At 49.5% G+C, this 13,277-nt stretch overlaps 1 protein-coding gene across 1 annotated transcript in view; it reads right to left on the bottom strand.

The window, feature by feature from the left end:
* The window catches only part of CAMKK1 (calcium/calmodulin dependent protein kinase kinase 1), a 64,760-nt gene that overhangs the window by 34,876 nt on the left and 16,607 nt on the right, over positions 1–13,277 (bottom strand). Inside the window, exons 4-8 of the mRNA XM_009276407.2 lie at positions 9,503–9,554; positions 8,806–8,939; positions 8,173–8,209; positions 5,199–5,220; positions 3,127–3,215 (exon numbers count right to left, since the gene is read on the bottom strand). Coding sequence (XP_009274682.2) covers positions 3,127–3,215; positions 5,199–5,220; positions 8,173–8,209; positions 8,806–8,939; positions 9,503–9,554 — 334 coding nt within the window. The remainder of the gene's footprint in view (positions 1–3,126; positions 3,216–5,198; positions 5,221–8,172; positions 8,210–8,805; positions 8,940–9,502; positions 9,555–13,277) is intronic.

Raw genomic sequence — 13,277 nt, 5'->3', positions numbered from 1 at the left:
CAGGTTTATGAAAGGTTGCCATGCCTGAGAGAGACCAAGCTAACCTACATCAGTCTCTCAGAACCTAGCACAGCAGAGCTACCTCTGCTGTCAGGTCAGCACAGTGATAACCTCAAGGGTGGTGTGGACACACTGCTGGCTGGAAGAGGAGCCAAGCCAAAGGCCACCTACCCCAGCACACCGTCTCCTGCCGGGGTCAATACCTTGGGGAAAAGCATCAGGCAGAGAGATGTAACACCTTTGGTGCCCATACTCCCTGCTTTAGGCAGTCCAATGGCAAACTCTGCCTGCATCCTCATATTTCATAGTCCTTGATGTTCTTTTCTTCCACAGGCTTGTCTAATCATTTTGAGCCCATTTAGTTCTGGCACCTGCTATCTCCTCTAGCTATGAACGTCACAGTTTAATTACATGCTACATGAAAGAGTAATTCCTTCTGGTTTAAACTTGCTACCTGATTATTTTGTTTACTACCCCTCAGTTCTTGTGTTTTTAGAGACAGAGATTCATTCCCTGTTCACCACTTCCCTGACACTTAGGATTTTATAAGCCTCTGTCATATCACCCCTTCCCATGATAATTTTCAAATCTTAAGAGCTTTGGTCTTATCTCTGTACAGAAGATGTTCCACCTCTGTATAGATGATGTTCCAGGACCATCCTGATCACCCTTCACGGGCTTTTTTCAGTTCTACAGAGCTGTTTCTAAGACAGGCTGAGCCGAGTTGCACAAAATATTTGATACTCTTTGCCTGTATCTAAGAGCTCTTACAGATCCAATTAACCGTATAATGGCATTTTCTGTTTTCTTCTCTATTTCATTTCCAGTAATTCCCCAAATCTTGTTAGCTTTGTTGACTGTCACTAAGTAATGGGCTGGCATTTTCGAGAGAACTATCCAGAACAAAGCCTGAGTGAGAACAGCTAATTTAGAGCCTGTCACTATGTACGTATTTTTAGTGTTGTTTCTCCCCCTCGTGCATTACCCTGCAGTCAGCAACATTAATTTTTATCTGCCATTTTATCATGCCGTCACTTGCTATCATGGCATCTTCCCACCAGTCTTCACAGTTAGTTCTAACAATGACTATTCTGAATAACTAGATGTCATCACCAATCTTCTCTTATTGTACTCTACCCTTTTTCTGGTCATTTAGGAATATATTGAACAACCCAGACCACATTATGGATTCCTGTTTAACTGCACTAGTCACTTTTCTCCATTGTGAAAGCTGTATTCCTACTTTCCTGATTAGTTATTAATCCACAAGAGGCCATCCAACCAAAGAGACTTAGGAGCTTCTTTACGAGCTACTGTTAATGGATCTAATAAAAAGTTGTTTGGCAATCGAAACACAATGTAGTAACAGGATCACCTTATCTACATGTTTGTTGACTCCTCTGGAAAACAAATAGATCTGCAAGGCATGAATTGCCTCTGCAAAAGGTGTATCATCTCTCCCTCCTCATATTCAGCCATCCAACCATGGTGAAGTCTTTAGTGCATCAATGTGCAGAGAAAGCAGTCAATAAGATCACCAAACTCTATGGAGAGCTGTCTACAAAGAGGACAGCAGAATCAAACAGGCACAGAGACAAACGCAGCTCACCAGTGGTTTGTCTGACAACGTGCCCAGCTGGTACACAAGCAGTAACTGCAAACCAGCTGACTCATGGGTACCTCCGTGCTACATGGGTCCCTGGTAGCACCCTGTGCATGAACTGCTCCAGTGCAAGGAGCAGCGCTGAGGATAAAGGCAGGGACCTTCTACTGCAAAAGGGAGAGAAGGGGCTCAGGCTAATGTGAGTGAGCAACAGGGGATCTGAGTTGTGCCTTCTGACTTGGTGACAATGCCGGTAGGAGGCTCAGGAGGAGTGGGAATGGGCAGTGTAGTATGTTTAGACACAGCATGGGAGTAATGCCAGCTACCAGCACCACACCACATCAAAGCACCAGGCTCTCTGACCCACACCCCCCTGCATGGTACTGATGTGTCCTGCACCCATAAATGCCCAGCTCTCCTGTGCTTGCTACTTTCAGAGGTCTGCCTTACAGAAAAGAACGCAACCAGCAATTTCATGGGTATCCTCCCACTGCTGGCACAGGTCAGAAGAGAAGCCCAGACATGAAGCCTGCAGCACAAGGTCTGCAGATCAGCAGTGAGCAAAAGGCACCATCTGACAGCCTCATGTCCACTGCTGCAGAGAGTGAGAGGTTACATGGACATGCCAGCTCTGCTAAGAGTCCACAAGGGGAAAACACCAGCCAGCCCTTGCTGCTCCTCAGGGCCCACACTCACAAGATGCCAGCACATAGACTGCTCTACCTTGTGTCTTCAGTTCAGGGACCCCTCTTCTCCCACCCCTGCCAGGTTCATGCCAGCAGAGACATGTCAACTACAGTGGGGCCAGAAAAATCCCTGCTGTCGTTTACAGACCTATTGTGCCCTCCTTGCACTCTTCAGAACCAATGTTCAGCAAAGAATCTGGCCTCAGCCACACTGGAAGACGACTTACTGAAAAAAGGTGATGATAATCAAATAGGCTACAAACAGGAAACCTGCCGCTAGAGTCTCCAGACGGAGCCTGGGACCACACTTGAGTCACCACCTCCCTGGGAGGGCACAGCAGCGCCAGGCTTTTGTCACAACACAGCCCTGAGTGACAAGTCAGAAACTGATGCTGTGGAGGGAGCGGACAAGGGCAGACACCCTCCCAGTGCTGCTCGCCAGCTCTCCCCATGGCTGGCACTTGCCCTGCTAAGCTGGAGAGAGCAATTTGTTCTAGCTGAAGCTAACTGACTCAGTCTGTGTCACTGCAAACACACATTTTCTGGCTCTGCTATTGCTTTCAAAGACGCTCTCCAAAAAGAGATAAATAGAAGAAAAAAGGAAGCCACTATTTTCATAATGTCCTTTTTAAGGAATGCCTGCTCCTGGCATCTGTGATACTGCCAGATAAATCTGTGCTGAGCAGGGCCACCACCAACTGCAAACCCTGTCACATGCAAGTAGAGGGAACCTCGCTCATTCGACTGACAGCCCTGAGTCGACAGGCTTCTCCCCAGCTGAGCAGGAGGCTGACGCACATGCTCTGCAAAGCTGCTGTCAGTGCTGGTGGTACTCACAGTACTCGATGCCCAAGACGATGTCTCGGAAGTAGAGCTGAGCCTGCTCCTCGCTGAAGGGCTGGTCACTCGGTACCTCCATGACAGGCCTGTTAGGAAGAGGGAGAGTAATTAAGTACTTTGCAGAACGGCAGTATCCCTCCTTGCTGGAGGAGTTTCAGGTTCTCCATCACTATGTCGCCAGCATTGAGGGCCAGGCTCCCAAGAGGTTCTGGGTGCTGTGACACAGGACAGAGGCGCAGCCATCCTTTCTGGATGCAGCAACGCCTAAGTTAGTGAGCTCGGCTAGCGGGGATGGGTGGCTTCACACAGTCCCTGAGCCAGCATGAGCCACAGAGCTCTCGCCAACATCAGGATTAACTGCTGCTGTCTGCACAAAATAGGACAAACACTTCATTCACTGAGAGTCCTAATGGGAAAAGTGTAGTGAAAGAACAAAACTGGATCTTGGCTTTTGGTTTCTTGCTAAAGCTGCTCATGGCTGTGAGCACCAGCATCACCAGCAGGTACCAGGCAGCAGTGGGGATAGAGTGCCCTTTGCTGTGCACTGGATGTCGTGCCTGCTGGGGCTCAGTCCTGAAGCAACATCAGCGTGCAGCTAGTCTAAACCAAGGCAGAATCTAGACACGAACCACTGGCTCAAAAGTTAAGTGGGAATCTTTCCAGTGCATTGCGCTAAACTGCTTTGAAAACTTATTTTGCTGTTCAGGGTTCAGCCACCACCAGAACTCAGCCATTCAGCCCTAAACAGCCAAGGTTACCTGGTCAGCTTCTCCTCTCCTTTCCTTTGTATGCCACCACTGCTGAGAGATGCACAGTATCATCTAAAAGCCCCTCTTCTAGCTGTGCCTGCTGAAAGCTGAGGGCAAAGAGGCTGTAAGAGCTAGTCAGCATCTTCTGTTCCCCAGCAGATGAAAGGCAGGAGCTAAGTACTTCACTGCACTGGAGGTTAATCCTGGTTGTGCTCGACAGCTTGACCTTGCATTTGGACATACGCCCACTGACTCAGGCTGGATTTAAGCGAGTGCTCCTGAAACACCGTCCTTGCAAGCCAAACCCTGGCCGAGAATAGCCCATCGCCAAAACCAGGCTCTGTGGCTCTTCCCCTCAGCACCCATCAGCAAATCCTTCCTGCAGTATTTCTCTTTTCTCCCTTGCTGCCATTTGATCAGTGACCTTCATCTCCCATTTGCATTTTTTCTGCCACTGCCTTCCCTCCCTCTTCATGCACATTTTTCTGCTGCTGAAACCAGGGAGAAATAATGTGAGCGACAGGACTGGCAGAGCCACTAATGGAGTCTAATTGCCTTCTGCTAGAGGCAGACAGGCTGCGCTCGGCCGAGCTGCACATTCCCTGGCCCCAGCTGATTACAGGAGCTTTTTTTTTTTCCTCCCGCTCTCCTACAGGATAGTCATCAGCCTGGTCACCAGGGAGACTGGGGAGCCTCTCACCAGCAACCCACTGGAGCTGGCAGCCTGCAAGAGGCTTGTTCATGGGGCCAGAGAGAAAAATAAGCCCTTCGGGAATCTCCCCCATCCTGGGCACAGCTCTCCCAAACTCGCTGCGACTCTGCAGAGCTGCAGAATCAGCACAGGTGTAGCAAAAAGCAGTGAGGAGGCTCCCACCACCTTATCACTTCTCCTGCTATGGAAAAACATGCCAACAAAACATCATCCCACAGTATATTAGTGCTAGGGGCAAAATAAGGCAGCAGGTGTTTGATGCAACCACACGCCCCTTGTGCCAGAGGAAGCCACGATGTGGCTGTTACCCCAGCAGAGCATTCCTATTAAAACCTTTTCTTCCAGGCACCTGATGGGGAACTGGCATCAAATTTGTTTTCCAGATCAAAGCCTGACACCAGGACATGTCCTCCCAGCCCATTACTATTCACCACATCATTCCAGGCTGTAACAGTGCAAAGGCAACTACAGCTGGATTTTGCCTCCTCTGCGCTTGCCTGCAGACAGCAGTTTGCCCCACTGTATGTATCAAACCTCCATTTACACCTAGGAAGCTAATGATGAACACCAAAAATTTCAACACACGGGATCCCAGGAGGGCTACTTACCCTTTCCTCAGGAGGTCAAACACTGCAAGAAAAGGAAATCAAACCATGAACGAATCAGAAAAGGGGACTGGGCTTATTCATTTTTTAGCACCTACAAAAACACATCCATTCCGATACCTGCAAAATCAATTTATCGCCACTCACTTCTCTTCCCTCACCCATGACAAGGACACCAGAGGATGCAAAATGAAAATATTCATCCTTTCAGCAAAGACAAATATCCTCACGTCCCACCAGCTCCACACAGGGAGACAGCAGGTGCTAATTTATCAACCACATTTCTGCTGCTCCCAGTGTCAGCCCTTGCTGATTTGAGCCCTGTCTTATTCAGTACCTTCAGGGAGGGTGTTTGGTGTGATATTTCTGCTAAATTGCTGATGCTGAACGAGATGCTCTAAGAACATGTTGCTCCATTTCTGCTGTGTCAATCAACAGCACAGCTACATGGCTGTCAGAGGTAAACGCTTCCTGGCAGGAGCAATTGGAGAGGATTTGTTGGTGTGAGTTGAGGTTTGTAGAGCACATGAGGTTTTGTGTCTGATTAGGGGGTTGGTGGCAATGTGTTTTTCTGATCCTGTCTCTGACCTTTTCTGCAAACAGGAGAAGGATCTGCCTTTATCTAGCAGGAGAGCTCTTTCCTCATGAATTACTGAGGGATTTCTTGCACCTCCCAGGAAATCCGAGCAGATCGCCGTCCCCAAAGCACCAGGCAGCCCTGCTTACAGTGTGAGGTTAGACCAGCCGAAGGTACAAATGCAACAAGCCAGCCTGCATTGGCTCATCTTGCTCTCCAGGCTGAAGAAGCTGCAGCTTGTGGCAGCATTTCATTATTCAACCATCGAATACTGTGTTCAGTTTTGGGCCCCTCACTACAAGAAGGACGTCGAGGTGCTGGAGCGTGTCCAGAGAAGGGCAACGAGGCTGGTGAGGGGTCTGGAGAACAAGTCTGATGAGGAGCGGCTGAGGGAACTGGGGTTGTTTAGCCTGGAGAAAAGGAGGCTGAGGGGAGACCTCATCGCTCTCTACAACTACCTGACAGGAGGTTGTAGCGAGGTGGGGGTCGGTCTCTTCTCCCAAGTAACAAGCAATAGGACGAGAGGAAACAGCCTCAAGTTGCACCAGGGGAGGTTTAGATTGGATGTAAGGAAAAATTTCTTTACTGAAAGAGTGGTGAAACATTGGAACAGGCTGCCCAGGGAAGTTGTTGAGTCACCATCCCTGGAGGTATTTAAAAGACGAGTAGATGAGGCACTTAGGGACATGGCTTAGTGGACATGGTGGTGTTGGGTTGACAGTTGGACTCGATGATCTTAGAATCATTGAGGTTGGAAAAGACCTCTATGATTCTATGATCTTGTGCCATTGAAGGTTGCTCAATTCCTATCGGCACCCTCCATCCCCTGCTTTCTTCCCAATGAGCACGCAGCAGAGTGCTCACAGCAGTACTTAATGCCAGCAGTAAATAGCAAAGAGCAAGCTCCACTTGCCCTAGTTTTGCTTTGTAGCAGGGGCCATTTTTGGAAGGAGAAAGGTGCAGTTATCATTGGCTGTGTCAGCAGCAGGAGGGAGGAAACCCACTTGCAGAAGGCTCAATCCTGAGCAGCACTGAGCATCCACAGCTTCCCCTTGCTGCCGAGGGAACTGCAGAAGCAGGAGCTTGATTTGCCTGCATCGCTCTGCCTGAACCATTCACAGGATCCCAGGCAGAGCAAAGGAGGGCAAAGAGCTGATGGGGCATGGACAACATGGACACAGCCACTGCTCGCTGCCCAGGGACCAGTGCAACCTCCCCGGGACCCCCAATGGGACAAAGATTTCCCACTTGTCCTGCTGCTATTGCTGCCATTTCTGGGACTGTTACCTCACTCCACCCGGAGAGCTTGGTTTGTTTTTCTTTTCTGCAGCTTTTCGACTTCCTCATGCATTTATTTTCATTCAACAAAAACACTTGCTACCTCATCTCTCCCCTTCTCTCCATCCCTAGGAGTTCAGGCCTTTAAACAATGGTCTCAGCCGCCCTCCCCACCACACGTGCATCTGCCTTGGCTGCTACTTTGCAATGCTGCCAGAGTGCCACTGGGGCTTCAGCCGAAAGGGAAAAGTGGCCTTTCAAAGGCAAATAGCTTCATTTGCTAGGCAGAGCCCCCTTTCACAGGCAGCTTCAAAAGCATCCCATAATTATTTCATGAGAAGCAGCCTTTGAGCCTGTCTCATCAGGAAACGTTACAGGGAAGCAGAGATGTGATAGGGTCAGACATCCCCCTTCTCTGGCCCATCTCAGATGGCACCTCAGTGCCTCCCAGGCCTGTCCCTCCAGGTTTTGCCCAAATGGGGGTTAGGCTGTGGCTGGCACTTCCAAGGTTTGGGGGAGAGAAAGATAAAATGGTTGGAAATTCCTCACCCCCTGCATAAACACACGGTCAGCTATGGTCTCCCATCTGAGCACCCCACGGCAGGGTCTGGGCTCAGAGGCCAAAGGCAGGAGTGCTGCTGTCTTAGGAGGTCCCGAGGCTCAGCAGGGTGGTCAGCGTCTCTGCAGGGGTCACAGGGAACACCCTGAGACAAGACTGCTTTCCGGAGTCACTACCTCTTATCCACAGCCTACAGGAGGAGTCTGGAGAGACCAGCCTCATACCAGGAGGATGAGAAGTCATCCTGCACCCTTCCCTTCTCTCCTGGCTCTAGGACTGGAACCGACATATACATAGCGGAGGGCAGAGCCACTGTCACGTTTTAGTGTCCCCATGGCAAGGAGATGTGCACAGCTATACTAAGACACAAGGCTGCCTTACCCTACTGCAAGGGGCCCTACCATCCCGCTGCCTTTACAGGTGTTTAACTTTTCAGAAAAAAATAAGTCTGCTGAAGTCAGTACAAGTTTCCTCCTAGTATTGACCCCGAGCTCTGGTACATATTACCTGCATCACTAGGTCTAAGCCCAGACAGTTCTGTTAGCATATAATGACTCACATACCCATGTACAAGTTGTCCTCTGCAGGATCATCAAGGACCTGTAATTGATAACAGAGAGATAAGGGGAAAGGGGAAAGAAAAACAGCAGGGAAAAAAAAGATTTTTAAGGAAATAACATTTTACTGCTCCTTGTACAGTGTGCTGAGCTGCAGAGCACTGAGAACGACTTAGGCTAATATTTAGAGATTTCTGCAGAGAGAGGGGCTTTGAGAGACACAGATTTTCCTGTCTCCAGAAAAATCTGGGCTTCTGCCTGTATTTGGAGAAACAGCCTACCAATAAAGGCACTGCTTGTCCTAATCTGACCCCAGCCATATTGAAAATGGCACTGAAGCCTTGCACTTGTGCACCTTCCCAGGCTTGTCCACACACAAGTTTCACTGGTCAAAGCTTGCTGCTATTTCTACTAGCATGGCCAGCTGCCTTCTCTTAGGCACCAGCCCAAAGCCCAGGATAAGTATTTCAGTTTGTCATACACAACTGGCATGATCTTGCTTGGAATTACCAGCCTAAATTTCTGAACAGCTATTTTAAATCAATTTTGGCTAAAGTAGGAGCAGTTGAAGAAAGATCCTCTTGTTGCAATACAAACCAGGCTTGTTTCAGTGTAGCTGAGGGTGGAGAAGCAGCTCACCTCTATCAGCTTAACGATGTTGACATGGTCCAGTTTCTTTAAGATGGCTATTTCCTGATAGACTCTGTCCAGTGGTGCCATGGGTTTTGGCTGCTCTCCAGAGGATGCTTTCGACCCTCTGGGAGGAGGCCGACCTGCAATCACAACAACATGGTGAAGAACTACTCATTTTTCAGCAGCACCTGGCACGCAGCCACTGGCCCCTCTGCAGATACCTCCAGCTATTCTGGAAGATCTCATCACCTTGTTATCATCCCAAAGCATTACAGTCTCCACCCAGAACAGATCTCCAAGCCTCATTCAGATCTACTGGCTTCCCAGCCTGGTCTGTTTGCCAGGTCCCATGGCCCAGCCACTGGAGCCAGGTGCTGTCTGAGGGGGTAGGAGAGCCCCTGGGAGGAGGGGGTCTACCCTGCCTAACTTCCAGCACTTAATTAGGCTTCATAGATGGTGAACGTGGCAGAGTCAGCACTTCAAAGAGATTCAGAAAATCAAAGCCAGGAACCTAATTACTGGGTGTGTTGAATTTCCCTGTGGTTGTGCCTGCCCTTACACCACCCACTGCATTTTAATCAGCCCCCCAGCTACTTGGGCAGCTTTCAAATGAGGCCAGCTTCTGCAGTCCTTGCAGACATTTCTACAGAGAGATTTGCCTGGCTGAGGACAACAGGTGGACCTCTAAATGTGAGATACCCACGTGGAAATCCATACTGCTTCAAGAGCTTCTTTTTGGAGAGGACTTTCATAGCCTGAAGGAAGAAAAAGCAGTGTTAAAACTGAACAAGAGCCAAAGCGCTCATTGCTGTGACCCAGGAGTATGCTGGGCATCGGGGACTGGCTCAGGTCTGTCCTCAACCTAGAGGAGTAGTCTTCTGGTTAGTGGTGGCCACGAGACACACAAACACACTGACACAAGCTTTCCTAAAGGCACTACTAACCATTTGTTTCATTCATCTTTTTCCCACGAAAAAATAAACTGGTTTGATTTTTTTAAAATTGGACAGAGAAAAAGGAGCCCAATTTCTGCATTTGGGGCAGGAGCTTGAAGGACCTAGCTGACCTTTAAGTACCTGCTATTTTGGGTGATGCTACGGCCATGCCGCAAAGTCAGAGCCACTGCAAGGCTGCTCCACCTTATGTTTTGCTTTGCCAGAGGGTCTAGGAAGGAAAAGAGCTGGAGTGTCATGGCCGCACCGCTAACCATCACAGACCTGGAATAGAGTGAGGACACAGCCCTTCCACCAGCTCTGCACTGCCTGGGGAGGCCTTTTGTATTCTCAAAGACTACTTTTGCCCCATAAACCTCTTCCATGCTGTCAGAGCAATACGGAGCACCTGCAGTGTGATCCAGCACCATGCCCAAGACCACGAACAAGATACTTCATGGGCATTTGTTCCCTGCACCATCAGAAATGGCGAAGCCAGCTCTGTGCAGGAGCATGGCAAAGGCACAGGGAGGGAAGCGGGTTTTTGCCAGTGGCTTCCCTCCCTTCTCGTACCCAATCGTATGCTGACACCGTTGCGAATCCAGGCAGCTGAGGCGTGGGAGAGGGTCAGGGTAATTTTTTCTGCCATTCAATTGGCATTAGCATAGTGGCAAAAGGCAATCTGAATTTAATAAACAGTCTCTGAGCCTCCATCTGCTCTGTGCGTTAATAACCTTTTTGAGGGCCACTCAAACAGCCCCGAGTGGCCCAGCAGATAAATATTTCATGAGAAACCAGCTCATGGTACAATTTGCTTAGGAAAACAGTCTATGCTCCCAGGGGCTGGGGTGGTCACTTGCTCCTTCCCCTAGAATAGGTAGTTACTCCTATTAGTTAAGCATCCAAATCTGTAATTCACACTGGAGTGACCCTTGCGAAATTTAATTAACCAAGGACTCCTGCAGGACACAGTCAAATGCCAAGGAATTTCGCATTAATACCACAGAGGCAGGCTCTCTGCACACTACCTTTTTTAACACATACACCAGGAACAGGTCACCAAAACCATTTCGGTGAGCTCCTCCCAGAGCTGTTTTTACTGGCAGCAATGCCACCGCGCGCCCCAGGATCCCCACCTCCCATCAGTGCTCCCGCTGCAGCCAGGTTCACAGCTTGCTGAAAGGATTGTTATTTTTGGTACTGATCCAGTGAAATCCTCTGGATTTGCACCCATGTAATTGAGAAGAGACACTGTGTAGTTCTCAATCCTGCCTGACAGCTCCCAAGCCAACTGTTGGAAACAATGGTGTTGAGAGACAGACTCAGAAGTGCTTATCTTTTACTTAGCACAGTGCTGTGTCCAATACAGACAGCCAAATGATTCATGGTCTGCTGAAAGAGGATCCAAGATGTGCGCAACCACCTCCAAGGATGGCCACGACCAAGCCTGGAGGACTTCCTACGCTCCCCGCTTTTATCTCTCCATAATGAAAATTTATGGGAAAAATCAAAGGAATTGGTACACCTATTTCTCTTTCAACCATCGCCAGCCCAGGAGAAGGCTCTCCTTCCTCCAATCCCACCTTGAGTCCTCCCTGCCTTCTGGAGGGAGCTTCTAAAGGAGCTTTAGAAAAAGAAGAAGTAGAAGATGCAATTTGGTGTATCCCACCTTGAGTCCTCCCTGCCTTCTGGCAAGGAGCTTTAGAAAAAGAAGTAAAAGATGCAATTTGGTGCTGAAAGGTCCCAAGCTGCATCAATGCTTGGGGGAACCCAGCCTAAGGAACTGAACCATCGCCACCAGCTGTGCCCGCATCAGGTTAGTCCTTCCCAGGGCAGGTTCTGGGGAAAGGCTAGAGGGAGCCCAAAGGTACAGGGAGGAGCAAAGACAAGAATTGCTCTTGGGGACAGAAGTGGAGGGAACAAGAGCTACTGCTGTCACCCAAACTCCTTGAAGGATGCTATGAGGGGCAATGGGGAGATGAGTGGGGGTTACTGTATTGTAGGTGAGCTAATTATAAGCCACCTCTACTGCTGTGGAAGAACCACCAGGACATGCTTATACCAACTTCAAAGCACCAGTATCTGCTGCTACACAAGTAGGGCTGGATCAGAAGAGAGGACCTGTCCCACTGCGCTTTCAAACGCAAAACGGGGGACGAAGAGTAAACTTCACCATGCCAGAGCCACTTAATTATCACAAGAGCAGAGACGAGAGCACATGGCCGTGAAGCCTCACTTTAATTACAGCACAAGCTGGCAGGACAAGGCTTCCTCACTGAATTGTAGCTGCGCATAATGGGAGCAACACAGGGATGCTTCAGCAAACCTCTCCTTCCGGGCTCACATGCATGAAAGAGCCAAAGACATTTGTACTCACAGGCAGAGCTAATTACCCAGATAATGCCTTTCCGATAAAGAACCAGCTCAGAGCCAGCTGAGGGATTTTCCCTTTGCACTGGCAAGCATTGCTTCAGCTTCCTCAGGAAAAGAGGGAGCCTGGAGGAGATTTCCTCCACACATGCCCTTGCACCCACCTTCCTTCCGACTATTCACACATGGACATTGATATTTTACCCCATCACACATGGGTCTTGATATTTTCCTTTGAAATGCAGCAGGAACTGTGTGCTTTTCTTCGATGTATGTTTATTATCTAAGTTTACTGCTCTCCTCCTAGCAACCTTGCAGCTGGAAACCACAGGGAAGCCACCCGAGGGAAAGGAGATCCCAGGTTTATGGAGAGGAGGGATGCCTGGGACAGCAGCTTTCACAACAGCAAGACTTCAAGCCCACATCCTGCTGCTGGTAATGACAACAGCAAAATGGCCATTAGTTGTGGGTGATAAAACAGATCGAGCCAAGGGAACTTATCACCTGTCCTTTGTGATGCTCTCAGCACTTAGGATGTCATTTTATTTGCTAACAGAGACACTTGCGTTGCAAGGGCAGAAGACCTGTGCACAGTCCCTACCTGCAGCTCCCAGGGGAGTGGGGTGTTGGTCAAAGGTCATTACTAACCACCTAAATCCTTTGCCAGTGTGTGACAGCACCCTGCGGGAATGCTGAGCAGACCAGAGAGCATTTCCAGCCCTTCCTCACCTGTCCTGTCTGACAATGACATCCCTCAGATAAAGTGGCTAAGAGGGAAGCTCTGCCAGGAGAGAGGAATGCTACACACTGAAAAAAAACCCCAAACCAGACAGGCTTAGCTGCCATGCCCCTAAAATCCTGCTCCTGCATTTGTCACCTTTTGTCCCAGACACCATTTGTCACATCGGCAGCAGAATTACATCAGCAGGCTGTGCCCCATCCACGCTGTGACACCACAGCCAGGATGCCTTCCCAGAGTGGCCACGCTCGCCTGCCTCCAGCCGTCGCCCAGAGGCTCCTGCTCTTACCCCGGGTGACCCAGCTCCCCGCAACTCCGCTGCTGAACAGCACGGGGTGTTAAAGTAAACCAGAGATCATTTCCCTGGTCCTCACTGCACCGGAGCGCAGCTGGCAGTGGTTCAGGTTCAGTAGCTGTTATGTGAGCAAGAGGATGAG

This window comes from Aptenodytes forsteri, unplaced genomic scaffold (assembly GCF_000699145.1).
Source record: "Aptenodytes forsteri isolate BGI_AS27 unplaced genomic scaffold, ASM69914v1 Scaffold209, whole genome shotgun sequence".
Lineage (NCBI taxonomy): Eukaryota > Metazoa > Chordata > Aves > Sphenisciformes > Spheniscidae > Aptenodytes > Aptenodytes forsteri.
The sequence above is the reverse complement of the archived record's forward strand: the minus strand, read 5'-3'. Positions and strand labels throughout refer to the sequence as shown.